The 27,890-nt window shown below is 51.4% G+C and overlaps 2 protein-coding genes across 15 annotated transcripts in view; one reads left to right on the top strand and one right to left on the bottom strand.

Moving 5' to 3' along the window:
- The first annotated feature begins 447 nt into the window (after positions 1 to 447).
- On the top strand, positions 448 to 27,587 carry LOC107211659 (acyl-CoA dehydrogenase family member 11-like). 4 transcript variants are annotated; one of them, XM_015643939.2, is made up of 15 exons: positions 448 to 537; positions 658 to 868; positions 4,144 to 4,376; positions 4,995 to 5,094; positions 6,102 to 6,219; positions 6,618 to 6,751; positions 6,851 to 7,009; positions 7,702 to 7,796; positions 8,061 to 8,160; positions 9,132 to 9,272; positions 9,596 to 9,688; positions 10,032 to 10,139; positions 15,431 to 15,602; positions 16,254 to 16,320; positions 16,592 to 17,807. In XM_015643939.2, exons 2-15 carry the CDS (start codon positions 665 to 667, stop codon positions 16,701 to 16,703), a joined length of 1,836 nt encoding a protein of 611 aa, XP_015499425.1. In that variant the 5' UTR covers positions 448 to 537; positions 658 to 664; the 3' UTR covers positions 16,704 to 17,807. The 4 variants fall into 4 exon arrangements, with proteins under 4 accessions (XP_015499425.1, XP_015499426.1, XP_015499424.1 ...); XM_015643940.3 differs by adding an exon at positions 27,427 to 27,587 and having other exon boundaries at positions 482 to 868; positions 16,592 to 16,731; XM_015643938.3 differs by adding an exon at positions 20,428 to 20,816 and having other exon boundaries at positions 482 to 868; positions 16,592 to 16,731.
- Positions 20,605 to 27,890, bottom strand: part of MTMR3 (myotubularin related protein 3) — a 74,238-nt gene continuing 66,952 nt past the window's right edge. For 6 of the 11 annotated variants that reach the window (XM_033518157.1, XM_015643930.3, XM_015643929.3 and 3 more), the window contains 4 exons: positions 26,438 to 26,548; positions 26,106 to 26,194; positions 24,901 to 24,927; positions 20,605 to 22,756 (listed from right to left, as the gene is read on the bottom strand). In XM_033518157.1, the coding sequence (XP_033374048.1) occupies positions 22,585 to 22,756; positions 24,901 to 24,927; positions 26,106 to 26,194; positions 26,438 to 26,548 (399 nt within the window). In that variant the 3' untranslated portion in view covers positions 20,605 to 22,584. Of the gene's footprint in view, positions 22,757 to 24,900; positions 24,928 to 25,455; positions 25,720 to 26,105; positions 26,195 to 26,437; positions 26,549 to 27,890 lie in introns of those variants that run through there. The other 5 variants (XM_015643935.3, XM_015643933.3, XM_015643937.3 and 2 more) reach the window with 5 other exon arrangements.

Below are 27,890 nucleotides of genomic sequence, written 5' to 3'. Positions count from 1 at the left end.
GGAAAGGGAGACTTACTATGGTCCCAACTCAAAGGCATCAGGAACCTCACAAGGAGCAGAGAATTTTTGGAGCCAGTGCCATAACCTAGGCAAGGAGGATGGCTTTGCTATTTCACTAGTATCTTATTTACAGAATAATCTGCCTAAACCAATTCTCCCCATCTCCAGGCAGTTTGTTACCCTTCAGATACGGAAACATATTTTTTCCTTTTCATCTCTACTCCAAGCAATTCAGGGGGTGCTGGTGAGAGCACACCTCTCTGTTTCCCAGTTCCCCCAGCTCTGGAAATGCCAGTCTGTCCAGTTATGATGATTTGCCCAGCTGATAGGGGAGAACACAGTGTTTCTTGATTACTTGTGTTTTTCCGGGCCGTTTTCTGATCTCTTTCCAAAGACCTTTTCCCTAGTTCACTTAACAACAGCTGCTGGAAAGCTCCTCCCTGAGGGAGGAGAGAAGATCTCATTGGTTTTTCAGGAATAACTTCACAGCACTGAAAGCAGGGCTGGTGCTGCTGTTGTGTGAGGAAGGGTCTGCAGGTGGGAGCTGTAGGTGTGACCCCCCAGGGCATTGCTGGATCATGTTTGCCTGTAGCCCTGGTGGAGATCCAGTGCCACCTGCAAGTCATGGAAATCAGGTCACTTTTTGCCTTGGGACAGGTGCCAAATGCTGAGCATTAAAGGAATCAACACGACTGTGGGGCAGGAGCAACAGGCCAGCATGAAGGAAAGAGAAGTGTTAGAAGATCTGGGAATACACCTTGCAAGGAGAGACACAGAGGCCCTCTTCCAAGAGCAGCCTGGGACTGGGAACCCGTACTTGGAAGACACTTTGCTTCAGAGTTACTTGAAAACACACCTTCCTCCCAAGGTTTGTTTGTGTTTTTGTGTGTACCCACCATGGCTCTGCCGAGTCGCTGTTTCAGACTCTGAATTGAATGTTTGTCTGAGTCTTTTTGTGCCTTTGAGTGTTTAACTGGAGGGAATTTATCAGCATTCCTTAAAATTTGTTGTGTTTGAGGGTAGGGGTGACAAACACTTCCAGGACACACACAGCAACTGGCTCAGTGGGCTCCTGGGACTGGGCTGGGTGTTGTAATGCTGTTTGGAGATTGTCAGTGTGGGCATTTGTTGTCTGGTCATGTAGAGAAAGGAATTTCTGAGAGAGGAATCAAACTAAGATGCTTCCAAACTTTGCTTTGTTCTTCCACCTCTCTTCCTAGGGAAAGAGGTGTTTTAATGAAAATTCCTGAGGACTGGGGCTGCTCTCAGCTGAGTATTCAAGAGGGTGGAAAAGCCCCTTGGGGCTTGCTTGTTCTCTGCACAGGTCAGTGGCACTTCTGGGTTCATTTTTCAGCCAGGAAAGATTCTGTATGGATTTCAGGGGTGCATATGGGGATGTGGGGTGAGGCCCCAAGTTCTTGATGTCTGTGCTGTGAGCTCCAGTTCTACAGGAAGCCCTGGGAGGAGGTGGCTCACCTCTGGCTGGCCTCTGCCATCACCCCAAGAGCCACAAGGGCTTCCCACTTTTCAGGGAGCAGTTTTCGTGGAGCACAGTGTGACCTCTTTCCATGTATTAGTCCAGCAGAAGCAATGCCATGACCTCTAAAGCCACCAGGTGAGCAGAGGGAAGGGGACCTGGCTTTCAGTGAGGTCCCCTTCCCCTGTTTGCTCTCCAGGTCTGTGAGGCCTGGCAGACACAGGGTGGGAAGAGTGTGGTGGCAGTGCTGGGAGCTTGTCACAGCCATCCCTAAAGAGAGGAACGAGGCCTCCCTAAGCACCACCGTGGCCTTCTTGCCAGAAGAGAAGGCAGGAAAGGAGGATGCCTTTGGGTAACTGTTAAGATCCTGCTCCTAATCTGCACTTTTGGAAGAAGCATGATTCAGGTCTCCCAGAGAATAAAAGGATTGGTACAAGGCTGTTCCCATTCCTTCCCCAAACTGAGAAGAGTGGCTCCAAAATCCCCCAGAGAACCGGGAGCAGCATCTCCCTCCCTTTCATTTCTGCACTCAGTCCCAGTGGGGCAGTGTTGCCTCACTGCTGAAAAGGAGAGTCCAGGCTCTGCCTGCAGCGCTGAGAACCTGCTCTCCATGGGAGAACCCTTCCTCTCCAGGGCAGCAGCAACCCCTGAAGCTTTGTGTGTTCCACCGAAGCTGTTGTGCTCTTCCATGTCAAACACAGAAATTTTCTTGAAATGGCACAAATATTTTCTTTCTCTGTTTGAAGGTGATTTAAGGAGAAGACAGAATTAAGCACCTGCTTTTTCTGGGTGTTGTGAAGAGGAATCTCTCAGGATTTGCTGCCCTGAAAATACATCCTTTAATATAAAGGATATCTATTTGAACTCCTAATGTGCATTAATTTGCACATTTCCCATATCTTAATGCTTGGGACATCAAAGGACAGATTAGGGTGAATGGAACCACCCAGCAGCCTCAGCCCTGACCCAAATAATTTTGTCTTCTCCACATCCCAGCATCCATTCTTTGGAACACTGAGGCTGCTAGGTGTGACATTCAGCAGTCACAAGTGCAGGAGTTTTGATTTTATTCTTTCACCCAGGAAATAAACACATTTTTTTGGGTAATTCAGTGGTTTGTCAAGCTGTGTGTGGTCAGGGCATGAGCTCCCAGTGAGGCTGTTGGGGGATTTTAGGAAAAATGGATGATGGTGAAAGGATTGTTGAATGAGTTCCTTGTATGAACTCAGACCAAGAGATCATGGTAGACTCATGTGCTGCCCACAAAAACCCACTAGGTCAACAGTTCAAAGATTCTTTTGCTTCAGCAAAGTCCATGAACTTAGAATTCCTGGGTTATGCCTTGAAAACAGCTTTCAAACTGTTGTGATAAAGATTGGAGGTGCACACCCATGGCAAATATGGGTGTGGCACGAGCTGGAGCAGCTGACAGGCTCTCGTGCATGGTTTTGGCTTGTTTTGTGATTTTTAACACTCTTTCACTGTTCAGCTGAAGGAAAACTGGCTGGTGTGAGGATGGAGACTTTCAGAGTGGCACTTGGAGTGTTTGATCCTCATCACACACATGGAGTGGCAGAGGGAGGAAGGAATCAATCACACAGGATGTAGATTAATGGAAGGTCAATACAGGGACAGGCAGGGAAAGGAAAATGGCATCTTTGTATTTCATCAGCAGGAAATTAATGGGGTTTATAACTGCACAATTATGGGTGCAGCAATTATGTCGTTCACCTCCTTCATTATTTTATTGAGGAGGGAATGAGCATCTTGTGAGAGGCAGAGAACAGCAAAAAATATTCCTCTCATGAAAACAAATCGGGTGCTTCTTTGACCCCAACAAAGTCATGGATGTGTTTAGGCCAATGAAGTTAAACAGGGCAGGAGGTTGGGTCTTCCTTGCCTGATTTTTCTCATCTAATATTCAGGTTATTTAAACCTAGGTAACTTCACTTGGCTTTGCTCATAGACATGGAAGAGAACTTGCAAAAAGGCAATTCCTGTCACCTTAAAATAGGGATCTAAGGGGGCTGGAATGTATCACTCCTCTGAGTGCTGGTTTCCCTCCATTAACTATGGACATGTTACTCCATCCAGGTCAGCAAGGGCATATGTATCCTTCAGGAAACTGGGTGCAGGGTGGGAATTTGAAGCTGGACATGTTGTGTGCCAGGCTGAAGCTGAAAAGACTGCTCCATCCCTCCTTTTCTAATCTGACAGGCAGGTAGCTGCTGATCCCAGTGGAAGTTTTCCTGTACAGATGAAGGCATTCAGCTTTTGGCAGCCCTTCCCCTGGCATTCTTCTCCAGCAGTAAATCACAGAGCGGCTGAGGGACCTCTGGAGACTGTCTCGTCCAACCCCCCTGCTCTCGTGCATCTGTGTCATTCTCAGCCTTGACACTAAAGTGCTTCTGTCTTTTGTGAAATCCAGACACGCTGCCAGAAGTAACTTGAAAAAATGATTTTGAGAGAAAAAAGAGAAAAAGTGACAGCAGAGCACAGCTGTGCCAGCAGAGGCTGAGGGAGCTGTCGTGCTGTGTTATGGAATGCATGGAAGGGCCAAGTGGCAAGAGACCACTGGCACTGCAGGATGACATGGTCATTCTTCTGCCCTTCTAGCTGGGAATGAGGCTGGGATGTGCTGAAGGGCTCTCCTTGTTGCTCCACAGGTCCTAGAGGAGGTGCATCAGGATCTGGAGAGGTTTGGAAACCGCCTGCTGACCAAGATCCAACCTCTGAGCTGGGAATGTGAGCTGAATCCCCCTGTGTTCCGGCAGTACGATGCCTGGGGGCGGCGTGTGGATCACATCCACACCTGCTCAGCGTGGAGGAGGATGAAGGAGATTTCAGCAGAAGAAGGGCTGATTGCTGAGGCCTATGAGAAAAGATATTCCAACTGGAGGTAACTGGGAGAAATTGGGAATGACTCAGTGCCTTATTATTCTTAGCAAGGTTTATTCAGCATTTTGCAGGACTGAGCTGGTTGTGTAACTGGTAGCAGATGCTGCATGGACACCAGCACACCTCCCACTGTCCCCAGCAGCTCTGTCTGTCCACTGCAATGTTCCACCTCACCAATGATAAGCCATAACTAATGGCCCACACTTGATCATAATATTCTTTGATGTCACCTTCCAGATTGTGGGGCCTGGCAGTTCCCTGCACCATTCCAGCTTTGTATGTGTTAGTTGTAATGCAGCTAAAGATGTGGAATTTCACTTGCAGGTTTTTTGTATTCCACACCATGGAGACAGACCCACATTTCGTATTAAAAACTGCACAGGCTGGCCTAGTGCTGGCTGTCCCACTGGGACTGAGAAACTCTGCTGCTTGTCTTTCCTCTCCCTGGCTGGAAGAGTTTTTCTCCTCTCAGAGAATGAGTGGTCTCAGAAATGAGTGGTCTGATCCTCACCCATTTTGGGTGTAATTTTTCCTCTCTTCCCAGTCAAGATATTTCATCCTCCTGCTGTTGCACTGCTGTGTAACCCGCCTGTTTTCCCTCTGTCTCTCTCTCTCCCAGCCGCCTGTACCAGGCTGTCAAACTGTACTTGTTCTCAAGCTCCTCTGGAGGTTTCAGCTGTCCACTGGCCATGACTGATGGGGCAGCCAAAGTCATTGAGGTATGAGCTTGGCTGGTCCCTGAGGGAGCAGCCCAAGTCCTGGCACTGTGGGTTAGAGGCAGGAGCACCGGCCAAGGATGGAGGAGCACTGATCCATCTGGTTCTGGGCACGGCCCTTCCTCGCTCTGTGACTCAGCTTTGTCTCCCACTGCCTCTCTCTGTTAGGGACAAAGCCTTTGTGCCCATGCCAGCTTTTATATTCACTGACACCACCGTGTTCAATAAGGCCTTTGCTGCACATGGCACCTGTGGCACTGCAGGTAGCTGGAAAGGTGTCCCAAGTGGAAATGTCCAAGGCTTGGAGCAACCTGGTATAGTAGGTGTCTGCCCATGGCAGGGGCAGGGCTGGATGAGCTTTAAGACCTCTTGCAACCCAAACAGTTCTGTATTTCTGTATTCCTATGTTATGTTTTTGCTACAAGGTAATTTGTTTTTCCATTTTTGTGTGGAGTGGCACTTAGATGTTATAGGGCAGATCCATACCTGATGTAAATTCACCAAACCACCACGACTTAGCAATTAGAACATTTGGTTCTGCATCTTAGTGACCCCCTCTGTATTGCCTCCGTGCCTACATAGGATTCAGAGGAAAATATTCCTTAGGTAGCCAACCCTGGGCATTTTAATTTACCAAAACTTAAAGCAGCACAAGGTAGTTTGTTCTTCCCTCTCAGCTCTCTGGGTGCTGGTGATATCCAGTGTACATGAACCTGGCACATGAGCTGTTTGAGACCTCTCTCTCCAGAAATCCAAGGGGATAGGGATGCTCAGCACTCCGTGTTGTAGTACAGGTCTGCACCTTGTGTCTGCACAGTGCTGCAGCAGCTAGTGGGAGCTGGGCTGGCTCACAGGCTCTCAGCAGCACCTGCAGATGCTCTGTGGTACAGGACACCCACCTGGCTTCCAGACTGGCCTGTCTGAGCCCTGAACACACCAGTTAAGGCAACTGTCTAATGTCAACTATTGGGTTTTGATCATCTCAGTTTATTTTCCCTCCCCTCAAACAGTCACTGGGTATTCCTGGGTCTCTGAAAAACGCTTTTGACCGTCTGACATCCCGTGACCCTGAGAAGTTCTGGACCTCTGGCCAGTGGATGACGGAGCGAAGGGGTGGCTCAGATGTTGGTAAGTGCTCTGGGGAGGGAACAGATATGGCAGTGAGAACTGAACACAAAGGATGTGGGGAACCTAAAAAGCCAGGGAGCTGGGTTAGGACTTGAGCAGAAATCATCCAAATCCTCTGCACAGCTCTGCTTTTTAACCAACAAAAGACCCAATCTCTGTGTTCTTGTGCACACAGAGCCCTTTGTGTTCTTGGCTGTGGTAACCCCTAAAGAACTGGAGGCACTGGATTATACACACTGCATTTCTTATCAAGGGTCAATCAAAGAGATTAACAGCTAACCCATGCTACATCTTCACAGCAAGAAGTGCCTTAGAGGAGCTGCTGCTTATGCTGTAAAATCAGCATTGATTGACACGGAAGTTGCCATAAAACCAGGAAATTTTTTCCTCTTTTTCAGCAAATGGCACTGAGACCGTGGCCAGGAAGCAGCCGGATGGCACCTATCGTCTGTATGGATTTAAATGGTTCACATCAGCAGCTGATTCTGATATGGCATTAACCCTGGCCAGGATAGCAGATGCTGAAGGACAGGTAAACCATTTCTGTTGGGTTGGGGAACAAGGGGAAGGAGCAGGGGCATTCTTTTTCTTCCTTGTTGCATTGTAATGAAATCCTCTGCGTGCCTTGCAGTGTGTCCAGGGCTCCAGAGGCCTGTCCCTGTTCTTCCTGAGGGTTCGGGATGAGGAGGGGAAGCTGAACAGCATCCAGGTGCAAAGGCTGAAGGACAAGCTGGGCACAAGGCAGATGGCAACAGCAGAGCTGTGGCTGCAAGGAGCCAGAGCAGAGCTGGTGTGTAAGAGTTCCCCTGCCCTGGGGACTGGGCTTCTCTAGCATGGTACTCACTCCTGAGGCTTTCAGCAGAGATCCCAACTGAAAAAGTTCCTCTCTTCCACCTCTGTAGCTTGGCTGTCCACATCACAGAACAATTCACTGGTGGGGCTCTGTGTGGGGCAGAGCTGAGAAGAGCTCAGGAAAAGATGTGAGAGAAGACAACAACAACAACAACAAAGTTGTTTTAGGCTGGTCATTTCTCTAATCCTGGCTCCTAAGCCAGCTGAGGGACAGTCTGTGTAGTGTGCAGTAGGAACAAGCAGCAGGGACCAGAACTGATCATGACACAGTCTCCAAAAGCAACTTCTGTGATCATAGAAACACAATCCCAGGATAGGTTGGGTTGGAAGGGACCTTAAAGCTCATCTCATTCCACCCCTTGCCATGGGCAGGGACACCTTCCACCAGACCAGGTTGCTCCAAGTCCCATCCAACCTGGCCTGGGACACTTCCAGGGATGGGGCAGCCACATCACAGCACGGACTTGGCTAAAATGAGACAAATGTATTTTAAAGCAAGCAGGTCTCTGAGTGCCTGAGGGCAGACAGGGACAGAGTGGACAGCCCGTGTCCATGTGTCTGTTCACACATATTCATGTCCATCCCTATGCAAGGTGAGTGCAGGGCTCACGTCAGCCCTTGTTCTTGCAGATCTCTGCAGAGGGTCATGGAGTGGCCACCATCTCCAACATGCTGAACATCACTCGGATCCACAATGTCATTGGTGCCGTGGCTTCCATGAGAAGGTGAGGGCAGCATGGATCCCTCCAGGGCTGAAGGAGTAGCTGCTCAGGACGAGGGGACTTTGCAGTGCTCGGCATTGCAGGCAAGTGTCCCCTTTGTGGGACAGGCCTGGAGCCAGCAGTGCTGGAGGAGGGTGGCCTGTGAGTGGGTGACCTGTACAGGTGTGGTACAGCTGAACGGGGTTCTTACGGTGCAGGGGACTGGAAGGGAATGCTCAGAAGTGGAAAGTTGCTGGTGTAACTGTTCCCTGTGTGTGTTCCCTCCAGGATGATCAGTCTGAGCAGGGACTACGCCCGCAAGCGTGTGGCCTTCGGGAAGCTCCTCAAGGACCATCCCCTGCACGTGCAGACGATAGCCCGGATGGAGGTGAGGCTTTTGGGAGCCAAGCTGTACCTGCTGGGAAGGAAAGAGGGCAGAGACCCTGTGCTGTTAGTGAGCACAGCCAGATTTAGATTTAGAATTTGCACTCAGATTTAGGAGGCTGATTTATTCCTGCTACAGCAAGGTGGATGCAGCAAGGGAACTGTCGTACTCTAGTGGGATTTGATCTGATTACAGACCTAGCTCCTCTGCTGGACTTCATGTTATCCTAAACAATTACCTGGGAGTTTCACTGAGAGAAAGGAATGCCCTTACTATGATAAGCCATGACCTCTGAAGTTGGGTGTTTGCATCAGAATCCAGGCCTGACACCACAGTCACTTGACTCTTGTCCAAGACTTGTATGAACTCATCCGAATTCCTGGGAGCTCCTGCATCAGGAGATGGGCTGTAAACAGTATTTAACAGTATTCCCTACCTTTCAAGATGGGAAAAGGTGGCCAAGATCTGTCAAACATGACTTCAGACTCCAGCATCTCACTGCCTGTGACCAGAATTCCCCCTTTGAAAGGAAGGGCAGATCCTACATAGTTCTGCAATACAGAGCTCCTTACGCTGATGCTTCCCAAATCCAAACTTGCCAGGGAAGTAAGCTGCTCAGGAAGAAATCTGTCACAGACCTTGCAGCTCCTGGTGCTTAGAGGTTGGCCGTCATCTCACATCCCTTATCTTTGGAAAGGATGTGGGTTTGGGGCCTGGATGCTTTTTAGGAGCTTTGTTAAGGCCCAAGGAGGCCTGATGAAAAGCACTGCCCCTTTACTGCCTCACAGTGTCCAAGAGTGGCAGAGAACCTTTAATACTCCATACTTTGTGCCTTGGCTGCTCAGAGGTCTCTGAAGCTGTGGGTCTGAGCAGGCAGGGGAGACATTTTACTCTGGAGGAATCTCATGCATGGAGTCTGGAGTCAGCAGAGTCCCAGATCCCTGCCAGTGAGTCCCCCTGTCCTCTGCTCACAGGTGCAGGTCAGAGGGGCATTCCTGCTGCTTATGGAGATCGTTCGCCTGCTGGGCCTGGCTGAAACCAACCTGGCGAGTGAGCAGGAGCAGCTGCTGCTGAGGCTGCTCATCCCAGTGGCCAAACTCTACACAGGGAAGCAGGTATGGAACAGATTGATTAGCCCAGAGTGTGGAACATTGGTGACCACAGAGCTGGGAAGAGGAGTGAGTGACACAGCAGTGAGAGCAGGGGATACCTGCAGGACATGCAGCAGTTCCTGCTCTGGAGGCTGCTGCTCCTGCAGGTCCTCTCTGTGTCACTCAGGCTTCGTTCCCATCTGCTCCTCCTGCAGGTAATGACCAGCCTGTCTCAGGAGATGAACAGGATCCAGTCAGCCCACTCCAGCAGGAGCTGCTGTGTGGTGTGGGAGGTTGGATTTCCCCCTCAGGCACTGTGGGTCATGGCAGCTCTCTGCATTTTGCAGGCTTCTGCTGTGGCTGTTGAGGCAATGGAGAGTTTTGGGGGCCAAGGTTACATGGAGGACACAGGCTTGCCAGTCATACTCCGGGATACTCTGGTAAGAGGGTGGCAGGAGAAGGTCCTGTGTGTCACCACATCTCCTGCACAGCACTCTGGCTCCCTGCTAAAGACACACACCAGAGAGAACACAGCTCTCCTGGGCTCACTTCAGGTGTGGCAGCTCTTCCCTCACTGCCTTCCTGCTGGGCCCAGCCAGGCCCAGGGAAGTGGAGCTGGGCTCTACTGCTCCCTTCCACTTACTGTGAGACAAGGCATCTCTGGAGATATCCTTGGTATCCCTTACTTCTGCCCTGTGTCTTTGCTCCCTCACACTCCCCTTCTTTGCTGCAGTCACTGCAAGGCCTCCCTCAGGCTCTTCCACAGTCTCCTCTTCCCCACAGGTGCTGTCCATATGGGAGGGAACAACAAATATCCTGTCCCTGGATGTGCTGCGATCCCTCGCCAAGAGCCAAGGGCAGGTGATGGCTGTGTTCCTGTCCACAGTGCAGGTGAGCCCACAGCTGCAGCCCTGCTCAGCCTGATCCACCCACCTTGGCAGAGCCTTCTTTGGGGTTTGTGCTCCTGCCTGAGACTGGCAGGGAATAGGCCCAAACTGAAAGCTTTAGACAAGTACTCCAACAATTGGAATTGTGTCTTACAATTCTGCTCCTTAAATAGCTCTTCCAAAAGCAGGATGCAGGCAGTGCTCATCCTGGGATCCTTGTGTGCAGACACTTTCAGCTCAGCAGTGGGGAGCTTGGCACTGTCAGAGTTCCTCAAGACAGGTACCAAAATAAGTGTATTTTTAACGTGACTCACCTTCCTGAATCCAAAATAATTTTGTGGTTTTGTTTCTTAACTGGAAAATCACCACAGGACTGCTGACTATTGAACCTCACTAGGGCTATCTACTGCATTATGACTTTCTATTTTTATTCCCTGAAAAGATGGAAAGAGCCAAAGGAATTCCATTTCTGTCTCTTTGGATTTGCTGTTCTTTGGCTCTACTTTTAAAGCTGCTCAGGTGACAGGAGTTCAAAGTAGCTCAGAGTTTCATGAAGGTGAAGGAGCATCACCTGGCTTGGTGCATCCCAAAAAGGGAGACAGGAGGCAGGATCAGAGGGTGTTGTCTCAGAGGTGACATGATTAATCCAGACACAGCAATCCAGATCTCATTAGCCCAGACACTGCTGGAATTGTGGGCATCTGGAGTGCTGGATTTAGTTGTGTGCAGCCTTCACCTTCCCACCCAGACCCCGTGAGAAGGGAAGGGTCTGGGACACTGTTCTCCTGCAGCACTGGGGACTGGACAGAGCTTTCCAGAGCCTGAGTAGTTCTCACAGTGGCTGCAGTTGGCACCTTGTGTCCCATCTCACCCCCCCAGCTCTGCTCTGTACACAGCAGCTCTCTGACCTCCAGCAGGGAGGGTCCCCTTGCCAACTTTTGAGAAGGAAGAAATACCTCAAACGATTTGGCCACCGAAGAAGAAGCCAGATCTGCTCAGGAGCAGGACTGAGCACATCAGCTGGGGGCAAATCCAGCTGCTGGCAAACAGATGCTTAGGCTGACACTGCAGGTAATGGATGGGGAAGTAGAGGAGCTGTGGGCAGGCTCTAAAATAATTTGGAAAGAAGCAGTTTCCACAGTCTTATGCTGAGCACTGAGTTAAACAAACACCCCACAAAGGTGCTGTGCTGCACCCTGGAGCACCTCCCTGGTGCAGCTGGGAGGGCCCCTCCAGCTGCTCAACAGCTGGATAATCAGGGAAGCATTAGGGAGCACAGCACTGTGGTGCAGAGCAGGGACCTGCAGAGCAGCAACACGAGTCCTGAGATTCATTAATTAACGAGCTCCTCAGTGCTCCCATCAATCACGCTGTGGGTGAGGCTGGAGGGGGGTGAATGCCGGCTTCAAGGTCTCCAAATTCCAGTAATGCCACTGCCTTTACTGTCCATGTCACACTGAGGCTGCTGCGTGTCCAGGGAGAGGGACTGGGTTGGGCTCAGCAGTGTGGATGCTCCAGTTCTGGGTAGAACACATCAGACCTGGCCAGTTTAAGCTTTTCCTTTATGCCTCAGGCAGCCAGGTGCTGGAAAGGCAACCTGGGAGGGATTTCTGTCTGCAGAGTTCTGCAAGAACGTGCTTGAGTTTTTATACCAGAATCAGGTTTTCACTCACAGGTGATAAACAACATCTTTCTGAGCTCCAGGTGTCCAAATTCTTTCAGTCTGTGAGTCTGGCTCATTTGGAAACATCCCTCCCAATCCTGTCTAGTGAGGAAATAATTTAACCCACCATAAAGGGGTTTTTACTGTTCCAATCCATTTCCTTTTTATTGAGGCACACAAACCGAGTACAGTTTATTTTATGTTTGTCCATCAAGGTTCTCAGTGTGCAAGACTTGTGCCCATTGTCAGAGGCTTTGCAGAAAGCAGCATTAGTGCCTGTAGAGCACTTGCTTTTCTGAAGGTCATTTCAAGGGTAGCTCCAGGTTTTGCCTTTATCCTTTATCAGTTGTGTCTATTGATGATGAGATGCCCAGTTCTGATCAGGAGCAGGAACCAAGGGTTGTAATTATCCTCAGGAAAAGGGAAATATAGAGAACTTAGCCATCCTTGCACAATGTGACTATGAGAAGCTGAATTTTTAGGGGTTTTAATACACAGCTGAGTTTGTGACAAACCACCTTGTCTAGAGGATATAAGTATGGAAATCCTGGGGAGAAGAGTAAGTTTGAGAGACAGGGATGGAATCATGGAGTGGTTTGGGTTGGAAGGGACCTAAAAACACCTCTCATCCCACCCCCTGCTACCTTCCACTGTCCCAGGCTGCTCCAAGCCCTGTCCAGCCTGGCCTTGGGCACTTCCAGGGATCCAGGGGCAGCCCCAGCTGCTCTGGGCACCCTGTGCCAGGGCCTGCCCACCCTGCCAGGGAACAATCCCTGCCCAATATCCCATCCAGCCCTGCCCTCTGGCACTGGGAGCCATTCCCTGTGTCCTGTCCCTCCATCCCTTGTCCCCAGTCCCTCTCCAGCTCTCCTGGAGCCCCTTTAGGCCCTGGAAGGGGCTCTGAGGTGTCCCTGGAGCCTTCTCCTCTCCAGGTGAGCACCCCCAGCTCTCCCAGCCTGGCTCCAGCCCTTGGAGCAGCTCCATGGTCTCCTCTGAACTGGCTCCAGCAGCTCCAGGTCCCTCCTGTGCAGGGCCCCAGGGCTGGGGCAGCTCTGCAGGTGGGGTCTCACCTGAGTGGGGCAGAGGAGCAGAATCCCCCCTCCCCTGCTGCCCACGGTTTGGGATCAGTCCAGGACACATCCTGACTTCCAGCTCTGCTGTGGTGAGATTTCAGGTGGATACTGCACAGGGCCAGTCAGTTCATGTTGTACTAAAATTTTATTAGCTGGAATTTCGAGCCAGAGCCCTGGGTGTACTTTCAAATTCAATTACAATCTGAAAAGTGCCTCTAAAATAGCCTTGGGCAGTTCGTTGATTATTGCATTTGAGTCACTTCAGGTGAAATTTGGGCGCATCCCAGGACAGGGTCTCAGCACCAGCCCCGCACGTGTCGTGCAAGGCTCAGAATCAACTCTTGCCTCAAGAATTTCTATGTAGGGCTGTAATTCAGGCTGTAACTCGGGCTGTAAATCAGCCCTGCAATCTCAGACACATGAAGTGTTTTCAGGTCCTTTTCAAACCACAACCCCAATTTTCTGGCAGCAGGAAACAAATCGAGGTTATTGATGTGGGGCCGTGTGTTCGCTCCAAGCATTGACACAAAATTGTGCTTTTAGCCCTGTTTGGGATGTTCCTCCTGTCACTGTATTTTTAGATACTCATGATTAATCTTGTAAGTAAAAACCACTCTGACCACATTGCTTGGGAGCCAGTGCAAGCAAACAAACAAGCAGAATCTTAAAATTCTCCTGTGAAAACAGAGGGAATCAGAACTATTGGAGCTGTGAAGCTCCTTTGCTGATCATTTCAGGCTGTAAGGGGTGGTGGGGCAGTGATGCTGTGTGTGCCTCCTCCCAGAGCTGGAGCAGAGCAACCAGGAGAGGACAGGAGCTGCTCCTGCCTCAAGCATTGCTCTGGAGCAGCTCCCAGCCTCTCCATCCCAAGTGCAGAGAGAGCATGGAAAAACCTTCCAGAAGATCCAGGACTTTTGGTTAGGAAAGGAACAAGTGCAGTTGGAACAACAAAGAAGGTAAATTATTGGTGAGCAAAGAAAATACAAGGTCTTTTTTACCCCTTAAGGATAAATGATACTTTAACATTCCTGATCCATATTTCCAGGTGTTCAAACCTTCCAGCTGTGGCAGTGTGTCTGTGTCCCAGCCACAAGCAGCCTGTGTTGTCTCCGTGCTCGGCCAGTGCTGTGCTGGCTCCCACCCAAACTGAGGGAATTGATGCCTTTGGGATCTGTGATCCTCATTAGCAACAACCTCTGAGCTGCTTTAGAACACCTCATTAGTATTCCATGGGCTTGGAGGTTTATGGGCTTTATGCTGGCACTAGAATTGTTCTTGTATATGACCAGCACGTGCTGGGGCTGTTTCTGCCCCTGGAGCCTGGAACAGCAGCACTGGCAAGTGTGGAAGTGTGGGGTCTGAGCAGTCAGAGAACACAGAGCAAACCTGGGCTCAGCCCAGCCCAGATGGATTTTCTGGTCCAGCAAGAGGAGCTGCGGGATCACCTCAGCACTGAAAGCCTCAGAAACATAAAAAATTCCTTCTGTGTAGCTGCTGCTCACAGGCTTCAGTCTTGTCTGCAGGTTATTGATGGAGCTAATTAATGAACAGCACCTCCCACCACACTGTGCTGCTCACATCCAGCCTTTGGGGATGCTCTCCAAGCTGATCCCTCAGTCCTGCTGCAGAGAAAGGGGTTTGAGTGAGGAAAGATGGGATCACAGCTCACGAGGCAGGGCCAGCCCCAAACACAGGCAGTGTCCCATCCCTCCTGGGAATAACAGAGGAGGCACTGATGAACAGTGTGGGAATGCCATGCCCAGAGAACAATTACAGATTCTCTCAGCAGAGTATCACTGCTGCTTTCACAGGGGATTTGGGATGTGGCAGAACAGAAGCTTGGCTCAACTAGGGGAGCTTTCAGGCAGTGCCACTGGCACAGTTAAATTCCCAGTCTTCATCAGAATCATGGAATGCTTTAGGTTGGAAAAGCCCTCTGGGATCAAGTCCAGCCATTGCCCAGCACTGCCAAGGCCACCACTGCCCCATGTCCCCAGTGCCACATCCACAGGGCTGTTCAATCCCTCCAGGGATGGGGATCCACCCCTGCCCTGGGCAGCTCTGCGAGGGCCTGGCCACCCTTTTGGTGAAGGAATTTTCTGTAATAACCAACTTGAACCTCTCCCAGTGGAGCTTGAAGCCATTTCCTCTTGTCTTGGGGCCTTTTCCTCTGACACAATTTGCAGAGGAAAGCTCATTTAAATGTGAATTTTCCTGCTTGGACACAGCTTGAGCATATTTGTGCAAGTAATAATATAACCCTGTGAGAATTAGACCCTGATACAGGTATAGAGAGAACTGGGGATGAGAGCAGCTGGGAAGCCAGAATGGAAACAGCAACATGCTGGCTCTGGTCACAGGGAATTCTCCATCCCCAAGGCAAGGCTGGGAGCTTCCTTTTCAGCACATCCCCTTCCCTGGCTGTTCCACCTGTGCCAGTGGCAGCCACCTGGATCTGAGCTTGTTGTCAGCAGCTGGGTGTGCCCAGGGTCCCAGCAGCCCCTTCCTTGGCACAAGGCAAATACACTGGAACTTTTCCTGTGCTTGTTCTCTCTGCAGGAGAAGCTGGAGCTGGTTTCAAGCACCAAGGATCTGGCCCCGGCCGTGCAGAGGACAAGGGAAGCTATCGGGAGCCTCCGACAGTTCATGGCAGCTGCAGGCTCAGAGCAGACACTGACCATGGAGCTGGCAGCCAGAGACTTCTCCTACAGCCTGGCACGGATCTACACAGGCAGGGCAATGACAGGAATGCCAGAAACATGGAATGGTTTGGGTGGGAAGGGACCTCAAAGCTCATCCAGTCCCACCCCCTGCCACAGTCAGGGACACCTGCCACTGTCCCAGGCTGCTCTAAACCTCTTCCAGCCTGGCCTTGGATACTGCCAGGGATCCAGGGGCAGCCCCAGCTGCTCTGGGAATTCCATCCCAGCCCCTCCCTACCCTGCCAGGGAACAATTTCTTCCCAATATCCCATCCATCCCTGCCCTCTGGCACTGGGAGCTATTCCCTGTGTCCTGTCCCTCCATCCCTTGTCCCCAGTCCCTCTCCAGCTCTCCTGGAGCCCCTTTAGGCCCTGGAAGGGGCTCTGAGGTGTCCCTGGAGCCTTCTCCTCTCCAGGTGAGCACCCCCAGCTCTCCCATCCTGGCTCCAGAGGGGCTCCCTCCAGCAGCTCCAGGTCCTTCCTGTGCTGATGGATTTCAGACCAGGGAAGGGTTGGGAATCATCCATAGACATGTGATTCACACCTGGGTCAAGGGTGCAGCTCTAAAGCTCAGTCCCCACCTTTGATGCTGAAGCAGATGAGCCTCAAGCACTGCTGAAAAGTAACCACCGTCCTTTTTTCCTGAGCCTGGGAATGCTGACACCTCCTACTCCCCTACAGGAGCTCTTTTGCTGGAACACGCGGCTCGGGCCGATGCTTCCTCCGCAGACGCCTGCGCTGCCCTGAGGTAGGCACAGCCCTGTCCACCCTGAGTGTTCTGGATGATTCCATGGGCAGTGCCAGAGGCTTTGCTCTGCCTCCGGAATGATGCAGCCCCTGGCCATGGCCGGACCCACGAGCACAGCTGGGAACAAGCAGCGGCTGCTCTCAGCCCCGGGGCTTCTCCCTGCTCTGGAGATTCCCGCATTGATGGGGGATCCCACCTGGGCACGGCTCGGGTTGGCACCAGCCCCGTGCGTGAGGCAGGACTGGCACAGCCCATCCCTCTCTCCATCCAGGTGGTGCAGCCAGGAGCTGTGTCCGGTGGCCGTGGAGTCAGGCAGGGGCAGCTACGGGGGCGGGGCAGCGCTCCAGGACAGCGCCCTGGTGTTCGGGAACAGCCGGCTCTGAGCGCCCGCAGCCCCGGCACGGACACCAGGTGGGTTGCAATCCAAAAAATCCCCCAAATCCTCAGACTCCTGCAGATTCCAGGTGTGGTGGAATGTCCCGTTTCACGAGGAGCCAGACCAAATCCTTTAGGAGTGACCCCCACCTGCCCCGTGCTGAAATCCATGGCTTTGAGGTTTCCTAATGCAGACACAGCCCTGAGAGTCGCTCCAAGGTGCTGGAATGTTCTCACGGTGCTTTAGGAAAAGCCCCAGTGATAAAATCCAGACAAGAGCTAGAAGCAGCAGCTCTTAAATGCCAATGTCTTCTTTTTGAAGAAAACCAACCAAAATCAATCTGAAAGTTTTCTGGAGCTGATTAAATACAGAAATCCATCATTTTTCCCTGTTCACCGTCCTGCTTTCCCGTGCTGACCACAAACTTCCACCCCTGGATGGGGTTTGCTCCAGGGGCAGCCCTTTCCACCCACTGTGAACATTGACCTCGTCAGGAACTGCTGCTTTCTGAAGAAAAAAGGGATTTTTATCCTCTCTGGCCTCCAGAAAGTTGATGAATTCCCTATGCACATGTCCTAATGCTGCTGCAATCCATCCTGACATAAATTCTGCAGAAGTTTTGGACTGGAACCCAGTAATTCTACACCTAAGCACTGGCTGTGGGCTTCTCCTTCCCCTCAGCCCATCAGTCAACCTGCTTGGTATTGCCCTGCTGGCTACAAGTTTTTAATTAAGAAATTGCTAATAGAAGAAGAAAAGCACTAATAGATCGAAGACAGCTGGAATTTATAGCTGGGAAGTGGTACAGCAGCCAGACACTGAGTGGGAAGAGAGGGAAGGAGCTGTTTGCTGAGATGAGAGTTGTCTGGAGCTTCAAAGATGGCAGAGCCAGGACACAAAGGGTGGCTCTGGGGAGGAGCAGAGTAGAGCAGTCCCAGCAGGACACAGCAAGGGAGGCTCCACGGGCCCCCTGTGTCCTGGCACAGGGATCACAGGCTGGGCCAAGCAGAGCTTCCCTGAAATCACCAAAATGCCATGAAGCAACCCCAGCAGCAAAGGGCTTCTGTTGTCTGTGCATTGCAGGGAATAAAGAGTGCTTGGGTTTGGAAAATCTCCTACATCACAGAATCATGGGATCATGGAATGGCTTGGGATGGAAGGGACCTTAAAGCCCATCCAGTGCCACCCCAGCCATGGCAGGGACACCTCCCACTGTCCCAGGCTGCTCCAAGCCCCAGTGTCCAGCCTGGCCTTGGGCACTGCCAGGGATCCAGGGGCAGCCCCAGCTGCTCTGGGCACCCTGTGCCAGGGCCTGCCCACCCTGCCAGGGAACAATCCCTGCCCAATATCCCATCCAGCCCTGCCCTCTGGCAGTGGGAGCCATTCCCTGTGTCCTGGCAGCAGGACTCTGTCCCTGCAGTTTGGTGTCAGAGATGTCAGGGGTCAGTGCTGGAGCTGCTGTGCCCTGTAAGGCTCAGGAGAATGGGGAGGTGAGGAAACAACGCCGAGCTCTGAGTGATGATGGCAGAACATCCACCCCCAGCTGTGCCCGTGGGTCCAGCAGCAGGAGATGGATGTGACCCAGGAGGGAAGGTCCAGCTGCTGGAAGTGTTTGCAGAGCTGATCAACACCTGGGATCCCCTGCTCTCCCTAAGGGCTCAAATCCAAGTGCTGCCAATCCAGGCTTTCCCTCTTCCCAGCCCATTTTACATTTCTGAACACCAGGATTCAATTTTTTCTCATATATGAGCTATAATTTGCCTAAAAATAAGCCCTTCAAACTGGGAGCTCTGCAGATGCACCACCACAGAGAACAAGGGACTATGAATTCATCGCAGTGTAGGAAAATGACAAATTTATTAAGATCTAAATATTCACTCTGAGGCTACAGTGGAATAAAGGCTGTTACACACAAGGGTCTGACACTTCCAGTGCTGCTGAAGAGCTCTGCCCTCAGAGCTTGGCATGATTTCAAATATTTCATGTGGTTCAAGTAAGTCATTGAGACTTCAGATGTAATTTTTAATATAAATCCCACCCAAAAAGAGGACAATCAAATCAATCACCTGCTGCCACTGCAAGGTCTAAAAATCATTTTGTGACAGAGCTGAGGGAAATCCCTTTAAAACCCAGATTTGTTAAATAATAAAGTCAAACTTCAGCAGCATTTATAAAATGTCAAAATCCAAAGAACTGAAGAGCTGAAATCCCAAAATGCAACAATGGGAGCTCTGGCAGCTGCGCTGTGGGAGGAGAAGGGCAGCTCCAAGGACTGGGGAGTGCTCAGGCCAGTCCTGCTCCTGCAGAGCTGCTGTTTGCTCAGTGCTGACTCCAAACCTCGTCTGGACAGTTCCAGAACCCCCTGAGCCTGCTCAGCTTCCTGCACATGGTTACTGCCCTTTGCAGCCTCCCAACACCTCGAAACCTCTCCCAGGGCAGGCTCCATCCCACCCCTGCAGCCTTTCCTGGGGAGTGGAGCAGTTCCCGAACACCTCCTTCCCCTTCCTTCCCCAGCAGAGCCTTTGGTTCCCACCCTGCACCTGCCACCACCACCCTGACGTGTGCCCAGCTCTGAGAACTGAGCCCTCCCAGGGTGAGATCCGGTGCCAGCTCCCCTCCGTTCCCAGCGGTTCCTGGCGCTCTTTGAGATCCCAACTCAGGTTGTTCCACAGCCCAGGGGCAGCTCTGAGGCTGCCGATGGTGACACCAGCGCCGGTGTCCTGACAGCTCATGGGCTGTCTGAGAGCTGGGACAAAGGAAACAGGGAAGGAGGCTCCTTAGGAAGAAATAATCTCAGGAAAATGAGCTTTGACACCTTCAGCCGTGTCCTCCTCTGGCACAGTTGCTGCCCCTGGCAGGAGCCTTTCTGCACTCTGGGGAAGCTCAGAACTTCTCTGATCCCTCTGGGGCTCGGGGTCTGTAACATCTGCAGGACAATGAGCTCCTGAAAGCACTCAGGAGAAACTCAAGTAGGAGAGGAGCTCCAGGAAATCCCATTGTGAGGTGTGAAATGCTTGGCGTGTTCCTTACACCACCAAACTGTGACTCCTGCTTCTTCTCCACTCCAGATTACACCAGCAGCTATACCCCAGCCTGGTCTGATTTAAGAAACACATTTAAGAAATCACAGAGGGCTTGTGTTCAAGGTCTTGTGATAACACAGGTCTGGCCCCAAATCCCTCACAGCTGCTCAGACCCCTGAGAATTCAGGGCAAATCCTCAAATATGTAAGAGAACAAATAAATGATGGTGAGGGGCTTGAGGGGACAGGACAGTGCCCAGCTGGAATGAGCCAGGAAATTTGAGCCATTGGAAAATGGGAATAATCCTTGTGCAGGACAAACATCAGTTGAGTTTTCCACCTTCTGGAAAACAAAGATCTTAAACCTGAGTCTGGTTTGATCCCAAAGAGCCACAGCTCCACCGCCCAGCATCGGGGTAAGGCAGGTGCAAGTGGGAATGGAGCTTCCACTGCCAAACCCCACTGAAAGCAGGGGGAACTCCCTGGAAATCCAGGCTGCTCCTACATCTGGGTAACATCACAGACTGAAACAGGATGGTTGGTCAAGGGGAAAAACAGGGTGTGGAGGGAGCTGAGACTGGCACCTTTCTCCATCCTGGGAAAACTGTGCTGATTGTGCCAACAGCAGGGTGTGTGCATTGTGGGCCTCCCCCTTCCTGGGACTCCTGCACCAGGAAAACCAAGATTTAATTTTTTCTCTTAAGTTTAGGAGTGACAGTTTGTTATTCCCTGGAAAGACATGGTGTGGAACAGGAAGCCAAAGGCAGCAGCTGCAGCCTCCTTTCCCAAAGCCTTGGTGTTTCTGCTGAGCCTCCAATATGTCCCCTCCGAGGGACAGGGAAGAAAACTAAGAAATTGTGTTAGCAAATGCTCCCATGCAAAAGTCTAAACTTTATTCACTTTTATTTATATATTTAACAATTCTAAAGTATTTACTTCTCGCTTTTGACAAAAATGAAAAATATAGGAGCACTTTACTCTCTTGTGGAGAGAAGGGTTATTTCTGTACACAGCTACGGAGAGACGGCTTCCTCCTTTACATACAAAGAAAAATAATATTAATAAAAAAAGTGCTTCATCGATCCAAAAAAGCCTAAAGAGCTGCAAGCTTTTATTCACACTGTACATCCCAGCCCCGGCCCGGACCCTCTTGGCACGTGCAGAGGCTCCGGCTGATTCTGCACCACAAAGCCACACAAGGTTGGGGTGTCCCCCCCAGCCAAGCGCTGCCACCTCCCCCTTGCCCCCCCGGGAGGAGCCGCACGTTCCCTCGCCCCGCTCGGAACAGCGACGCCTGTGCCTCTCTTCCAGCCCCCCATCCCAAACATTCCTTGGCTGGAAACGCCATCCTTCACTTTGCTTTTCCCTCAGTGTCTCTTTCTCTACACCTGTGCCAGGGAGATCCCCAGATGCTCCGTCCGTTCCCAGACCCCTTTCCCACAAGGACGCAGCCTCCTCCTTCCTGGACACGGACACCAGCGCGTGGATCCGGCAGGGCGGGAAGGGCACAGTCCAACCACCTCAGACCCACTCAGCTCTGCCAGATGCTTTCTCCACGTGACCCTCCCTTTGGATGATGTGATTGTGACATTCCAGGGAAGGGAAATGCAAAATGATCCTTTCCCAAGGTTCTTGGATTTTGAACTGTTGTATTCAGCCTCTCAAATACTCCAGCAGGATTCTTGGGAATACCAGAGAATTTGGGATTTTCCCTAGGGAATGCACTGTGAGCAGGATCTACTCTTCCTCCTTGCCTGATTGCACTAAGCAGGATCTATGGGAAGGGAATGGGATGAGCACCTACCAGTCTGTTACAAATGGGTATTTGGGAGTTTCACCCTTCAGTGAGGTGAGTGATTGGGACAGAAGGAGGAAGGGAAATCCATAATGTATTTTGGATTGTTTTAAGCTCCTCAGGCAGCTTTTTCCTATCTGGAGTACACTGAAGACAGCCTGGGAAAGGAGGAGCATCCCAAGAGGGTGCCCAGCACCAGCGCAATCCGCACAGGCCGAGCCCGGCGCGCCCCGGCCGCCTTCCGTCGGTTTGGATCGTCCAGTAAAGTGCGAGTGACCAGCCAGGACCTGACCATGGCAATGCTCTGCTCCCACAGGGAATCTCACCCGGATGTGGCAAGGACAAGGCAGAGGTCTGCTCCTGTCCTCGTGGATTCAGTCAGGAATTGCATGGTCAGAGCCCTGGCGAGGCCCGGTGTGATGCCTGGCTCAGCGTTCCAGGTGTTCCCGCTCCGAGGGCTCGGAGCTCACGGATTGTGTGCAGGTACAGAGCCGCCAGCGCAGGAACCTGACCGAGACCCCCTCGGGCAGCCAAGCCCACCGTGAGAACAGAGAGGGAAAAGGTCTCGGGAAGGAGATTCCCACCTCTTCTAGCAGCAACAGGTTCCCAAACAGCAGTTTCGGGTTTGGAATAACAGGAGTGATTGAAAGCACTGGAGGCTGCAGCTATTCAGGCTCTCCACTCTGGCCAGCCCGGCTCCCTCTGCTCCCCAAAATCCTCGGCCTGCAGCAGTTCTGCAGCGGGACAGATAAATACCCACAGGGACCCTGGCTCTGCACCAGCTCCCTCCCCACCTCCAGGACCCTCCCGCAAACAAACAGATATATTATTATATATACACACACGCACGCGCGGGGACACGGACACACAGACAGGACAGGCAGGAAAGGGGGAAGAGCTGGACAAGGAGAACCCCACGATCCAGCGGCACATCCTCGAGGTCTGTCCCGCCGAGCAGCGCCCCACGCCCCGAGCTCCAGGCGTGGCCTCCCAGCCTCGGCCCCCCGGGATCCGCGTGGCCGTGGGGAAGGGTCGGCTCGGCTGCTCCCCCGCCGCTCCCAGGCCAGGAATTCAGTTGGACGTGGCAGTGATGGGCTTGTCCAGTTCGAGGTCCAGGCTGGAGCTGCCGGGGTGGAGGCTGCTGTAGCAGGATTTGCAGACTCTGCTGGGCTCGAAGAGCTGCTGGCTGGGAACGGGCACCTTCTGGTTACAGCAACTGGAGCAGAACACGTTGCCACAATTCCTTGTACCAGGAACAGAGGAGAAACGGGAAAAAAAAGATCAGAAGGAGTTTGATAAAGTTACCTGAGCTGTAAAATGAGATATTGCCAGGGCTGGGATGGGGGAGATACCTCCCTACAGGCCAGGCCGTGGGCAGGGACAGCTCCAACATCTGTGCTCCTCCCTCCTACAGAGGGAGCAGATCCAGGGAATGGGCACAGGAAGGAGCACGGAGCCAGGGCCAGTGTGGAACTGCAGGTCATTCAATGGCTCTGTTCAGCACTGCTCTGAGCCAGGCTGGACAGGCTCTTGTCACACAGAATGTCACTCTCTGCCATTCACCATGGAATGGTTGAGGTGGGAAGGGACCTTAAAGCACCCAGTGCCACCCCTGCCTTGAGCAAGGACACCTCCCACTGTCCCAGGCTGCTCCAAGCCCCCATGTCCAACCTGGCCTTGGACATTCCAGGCTGCATGTGGGGCAGAGGAGCTCCAGCACGGTGCTAATGCCACACTGGGGCACCTTCTGAGCCAGGCTGTGGGGAATGTGGGGAACACTGGGAATGGGGGGCTCTGGCCCTGCTCACGCAGCTGATCCAGCCCTAGGTCACAGGAGGGATGTGGCAGTGCTGGGAGCAGGCCGGAGCTCAGAGCTGGAAGGGTTTAAACATGGAAATATCAAAGCCCTCGGTCGCTGCCATCCCCCCACTGCCCCCCACAGCCACTCCAGCAGTCCCACACTCCTGCATCCAGGAAACTGAGCCAAGGAGGAACATGCAAAGCCCGGGGTGGGCAGGCAGGTGTTCCATGCACAGGTGGGCACACGCAGCATTCCCAGCACTGGCGGAGCCGCACCGGCGCATGCACCTCGTTACAGAGTCATTAATTACCTTCTGCAGCCCCCCTCAAAACCTGGGAGCCCTGTGTGCCCTGTCCTCCTCAGTTCCTACAGGGAGCTGGGAGCAGCACTCCAGGGACCTGGGTTTTGCCCTTTCCAGTAACTCTTTGGCATCAGGATTTGGTGCCGTCCTTGTTCTGCACTGGAGATTTGCTGCTGCCAAGAGACTGCTGGGGAATTCTGCTGACACCCAGCAGCTCTGATTAATCCTTCCTTGCCAAGAAAGGAGATTTCCAGCTGCTGGTCACTGATGGGGAGAGAGGCAGCAGAGAAATCCCATTTCCCACTTCAGTGGGCCCATTTCCTCAGTTCCACACAGCAGCTCTGGGCAGGCTGACAGGGACCAGCCTCTGCAGAGGTTCTGGACTGGAGGGCTGGAAATCCCTGTCAGAAGCACCTGCAAAAGTGGGAACAGCCCTGGGAGGTGCCACACAACTCCCACAGCCCCATCTCACTGCTGGAGGAATGATTATCCCAGAGCAGCTCGCTGATGGATGAGAGGAAAACCAACCAGAGGGATTAAAACAAGGATCTCTTTGTTGGAGCTCACCATTCCTAACATATGCTGGGTTTTTGTTGTTTTATCCTAGACAATGGTGCTCTGATACTGCTTTGGAAAGCTCTGGCCAGCTCATCCTTCTATCCTGGTGGTCCCTAATTTGCTTCAGAGATTAAAGACAGACATTAAAAAACAGGCTGGAAAAGGGATGTTGCTTGTTTGAGGAAAGGGGGCTGAAAGTCACCTCCCCACACCTCCTCCTCATCCCAAATCTCAGATATCCATCTAGTTTTGGTTATTCTGACCTTCCACCAGCTCTGTGGCACCTGTTCCAGCCATGGGATTTTCACTCCTTCTAAAACAAGTGGCAGGTTTTTGCCAACACGCTGCACAGCAATACTGGCATTGTTTGGTAACATATGGTCCTTTCCCAAAAATATGGGGGAAAAAGGGAGATGATCAAAAATAAATGCATAAATCTTGCAGGGCAGTCTCCTGTCAGTGAGCAGTACACACATGGACTGACAGTGAGTGTTAGTCTGAACCACATCCCAGTTAAGCTCCCCAAAGCCAAGTCCTAAAAGCCTTTCTGTGAGGACAGAGGGCTGTTCACACAGATCCAACTCCAGCTCGTGCTGGCCACCCCCAGCTTAGTTCTGGTGATTTCCAGGCAAGTGAGAAACAAAGAGGGAGAAGAGCTGAGTTAGTTGGGAGAAGTCACCCAGGAAAGGCAGACGGACAACGGACAGAGGCTGCTGGAAATGCTCACCAGAGCTGATCAACTCGGTCAGTGTCCCTGCAGGGAGGAGAGAGAGCTCAGGGCAACAGGCAGAGGGAGCAAACACTGGCAACCAAGGAAGCTGGGAGGTTTTTTACCCTCCCTGCTCAAGGCCTTACACTGTGGGGTTCAGCTTATTTCCACTCCTGAGGAGGGCTGTAGATGTTTACTACAGAGATACTCGTGGTGCTGGACTCACCAACAGCTGGGGCACTGCACATGTGGAAGCTGAAGGAGCAAAGACCCTCCAGGGAGATTTGAAACCCTGAGTCCATTTTAACTCCTGGCTGGGCTGCAAGTGACCTGTGTGCATCCAGGCTCTGGGAGCTGTGTCCCAAGCTCAGCTTTAGGGAACTGAGCCCTGGAGGTACAAAATTGCACAAACACAGTGGGCATGGTAAAAAAAATAGAAATTCAGATTCTTCTCCTTCTTCCCTGGGTTTGGTTAACTTTACAAGACCAAATGGAGTGAAATAGAAACCAGACACAAACCCAAAATGATGTTCCTAACTCTCTGCAACTTCAAAAAGCAGCAGAGCATCAAAATGTGGTAACTAAGATTTATTTAAATGATGTTGCCTGTAATAGTTTTTGCATGTTTGGAAACCAGGAGTAGGAATTTATTTGAAACAGAACTGGAAACTGGAGATTCTCTGGCTTTAGCTCCAGCATAGTGAGTCATGTGGTCTCTGCCTCCTGCTCTTCATCAAACCCCTGCTGCTGCCTGAGCTGCTGTAGCCTCTGTGGCAAAAGGTCTGGCAAAGAATAATCCAGAAAACTTTGATCTCACACAGGTGTTGTGTTCAGATTCTGTAGGAGCAAGTTAATGAAAAGGGGAGAAAGGTTAGAGAAGGAAAGGAGCAGATTTCCAACCAGCAATGGGAAGAAGATGCTATTCCTGTATTTCACGTAACTCATATATTGAATTTCTGAATGCTGAGAGGACAAAGCTCTATTCTGTACAAATCTAAACTGCCTCCAAATCCAATTTGAGGAAAGAAAGGTGGGATCTGTTTTGGCTGGAGTGGAGCAGACACCAAATGTGCTTTTCATTACCCTGTGCACGGAGTGAACCGAGCAGCAGGAGCTGTTCTGTTCCCTGGGCAGCACATCCCTGCTCCAGCAGGCACCCCTGGGGCAGAGCAGAGGCTGTGCTGGGCAGGAGCAGCAGCAGTGGCCGGGTCTCTCTCCGTTACCTGCAGTGGTGTTTCCGACTGGCGAGCCAGAAGGCGCTGTCGCAGCCGTAGCAGTGCGCGGCCAGGTGATCCGGGAGCCACCGCGTCACCTGTGGGGACGGCCACCGGCATCAGGGACAGGGCAGAGCAACACTCCTGAGCTGAGCCCCCTCCCCAGCTCCCAGAGGTTGTGCAGCAGAGGGCTCATAGGCACAGGTACTGGTATGTCAGGTGCGAGACCAGCGGAACACAAGGGAAAGAGTTCCCAAGAAGTGGCACATGACCAAAGGCTGGAGGATAATTTGAATTAGGATTATCCCAGAGTGAGCAATTTACAGGGATTTAGTCTGTACCTCTGTATCCTGTTTATCCACCTGTTCCCAGCTGGCTTCAGAGAAAATCTCTGTGCTGCAGCGAGACAAGCAGTTCTGATCCAGATTGCTTTCCGAGTCGGGAATAGACGTCTGTTGGCAAACAAACACAGCTGAACGGAACCCCCCAGATCCCTGTTCCACACAAATAACACCCAGAAACCCCAACAGGGCAGCTCTGCACCCTCTGGTGATGGGATGATGCGAGGCAGAGTGGACTCAGAATCCAGTTCCTGCTGCCAGGTTCTGGAAAGGCATTGGGCGATTAACCAAAACCTGCTCCCTGTGGGTCCAACTGCAGGGTCCTGATTCCTTTCCAAGGCTGTTTCACTTTCAAAACTATAATTAGTAATACAGATATCCTTTTGTTGGCACAGATTCTGGAAAATACAAGCCAAATTGCATATGGAAACTCAGAATTTGAGCCATGTATATTCTATGTACATGTTTTGGGAATAATGTTTCCTTAATACAGTCTATCCAGGTAGAGGTGGATTTTAACTCACTTAAAACTCAGCCAGCCCTTAAAATATATCAAAATAGCAAGAAATCTTGAGTTAATGCATTTTTATGCCTGAGGAATGGATAATCCTGGAGTTCCAGAGGAAAACCTGCAACTCCCAAGCTGAGGCACAAACAGAAGGTAGAGATCAGATCCTTAAAAATGGGGAATTTTCTGGAGGCACTGCCAGCCCTACACTGCAGCTCCTCAAGGCCCCTAAAAAACGGGAGCAGAATCCATTAAGCCAAAGCACCCAATTTCTCCAAGGAATTCAAGCTTTTAGCAGTGACACTGAGCCAAATGAGCACCTTATGCTGCATCTCCAATGGGAAGAGCCAAGAAGGCTCCAAGGATTTTTCATAACAAACGTACCTGGGACTATCCAGCACCTCTGCCACTTCTAAACAGTGAATTCAATAAACAGAAGCTGGGAACCTCCTATAAATATTTTTCTTTTTCAATTTTGCAGGCATATAAACCATGTAGGAAAAGGAAATTTCTGATGGGTGTTGCAACATTCTCATGAACTACAGGCAAGTGCTCAAACCCACAGGAAAGCACAATTCTCCACAGAAGTCTCTACTTTTACAACTTTAAACCCTTCCAAATAAAAGCACAAATGTTTTAAAAGCTTCCTTAAAATTCTTAATTTGTTGACAGAAAAACCCTTGTTGAAATACAGCTGCCACAAAAGCTTAGGTAATTTATTCTGGTTGATTTAGAATTCTAGAAATTAATTCCAGTCATTGAGCCTGGAGCACCTGAAAGGGATGGTGTGACCCTGATGGGTTTGAGCTCACAGAGCTGCACCTAGAGAGAACCAAGGGAGCATCCTATGTTGCTGTGTCAAAAATGGCACAGGAAAACATCTTTGCCCTATGTGAAGAGAGCATTAAACCAGGGGTTTGGTTGTTTTTATTGAGGTTTGGTAAA

This window comes from Parus major, chromosome 15 (genome assembly GCF_001522545.3).
Source record: "Parus major isolate Abel chromosome 15, Parus_major1.1, whole genome shotgun sequence".
Taxonomy (NCBI): Eukaryota; Metazoa; Chordata; class Aves; order Passeriformes; family Paridae; genus Parus; species Parus major.
Note: the sequence above shows the minus strand (reverse complement) of the source record. Positions and strands in the feature narration are given on the sequence as shown.

What these genes read in the sequence shown, in the direction of transcription:
- LOC107211659 (XM_015643940.3), top strand. Translation starts at nt 665, where the DNA reads ATGCTGAGCATTAAAGGAATCAACACGACTGTGGGGCAGGAGCAACAG. An exon ending in AAACACACCTTCCTCCCAAG is followed by an intron (nt 869 to 4,143) that starts GTTTGTTTGTGT and finishes GTTGCTCCACAG; the next exon opens with GTCCTAGAGGAGGTGCATCA. An exon ending in AAGGGGTGGCTCAGATGTTG is followed by an intron (nt 6,220 to 6,617) that starts GTAAGTGCTCTG and finishes CCTCTTTTTCAG; the next exon opens with CAAATGGCACTGAGACCGTG.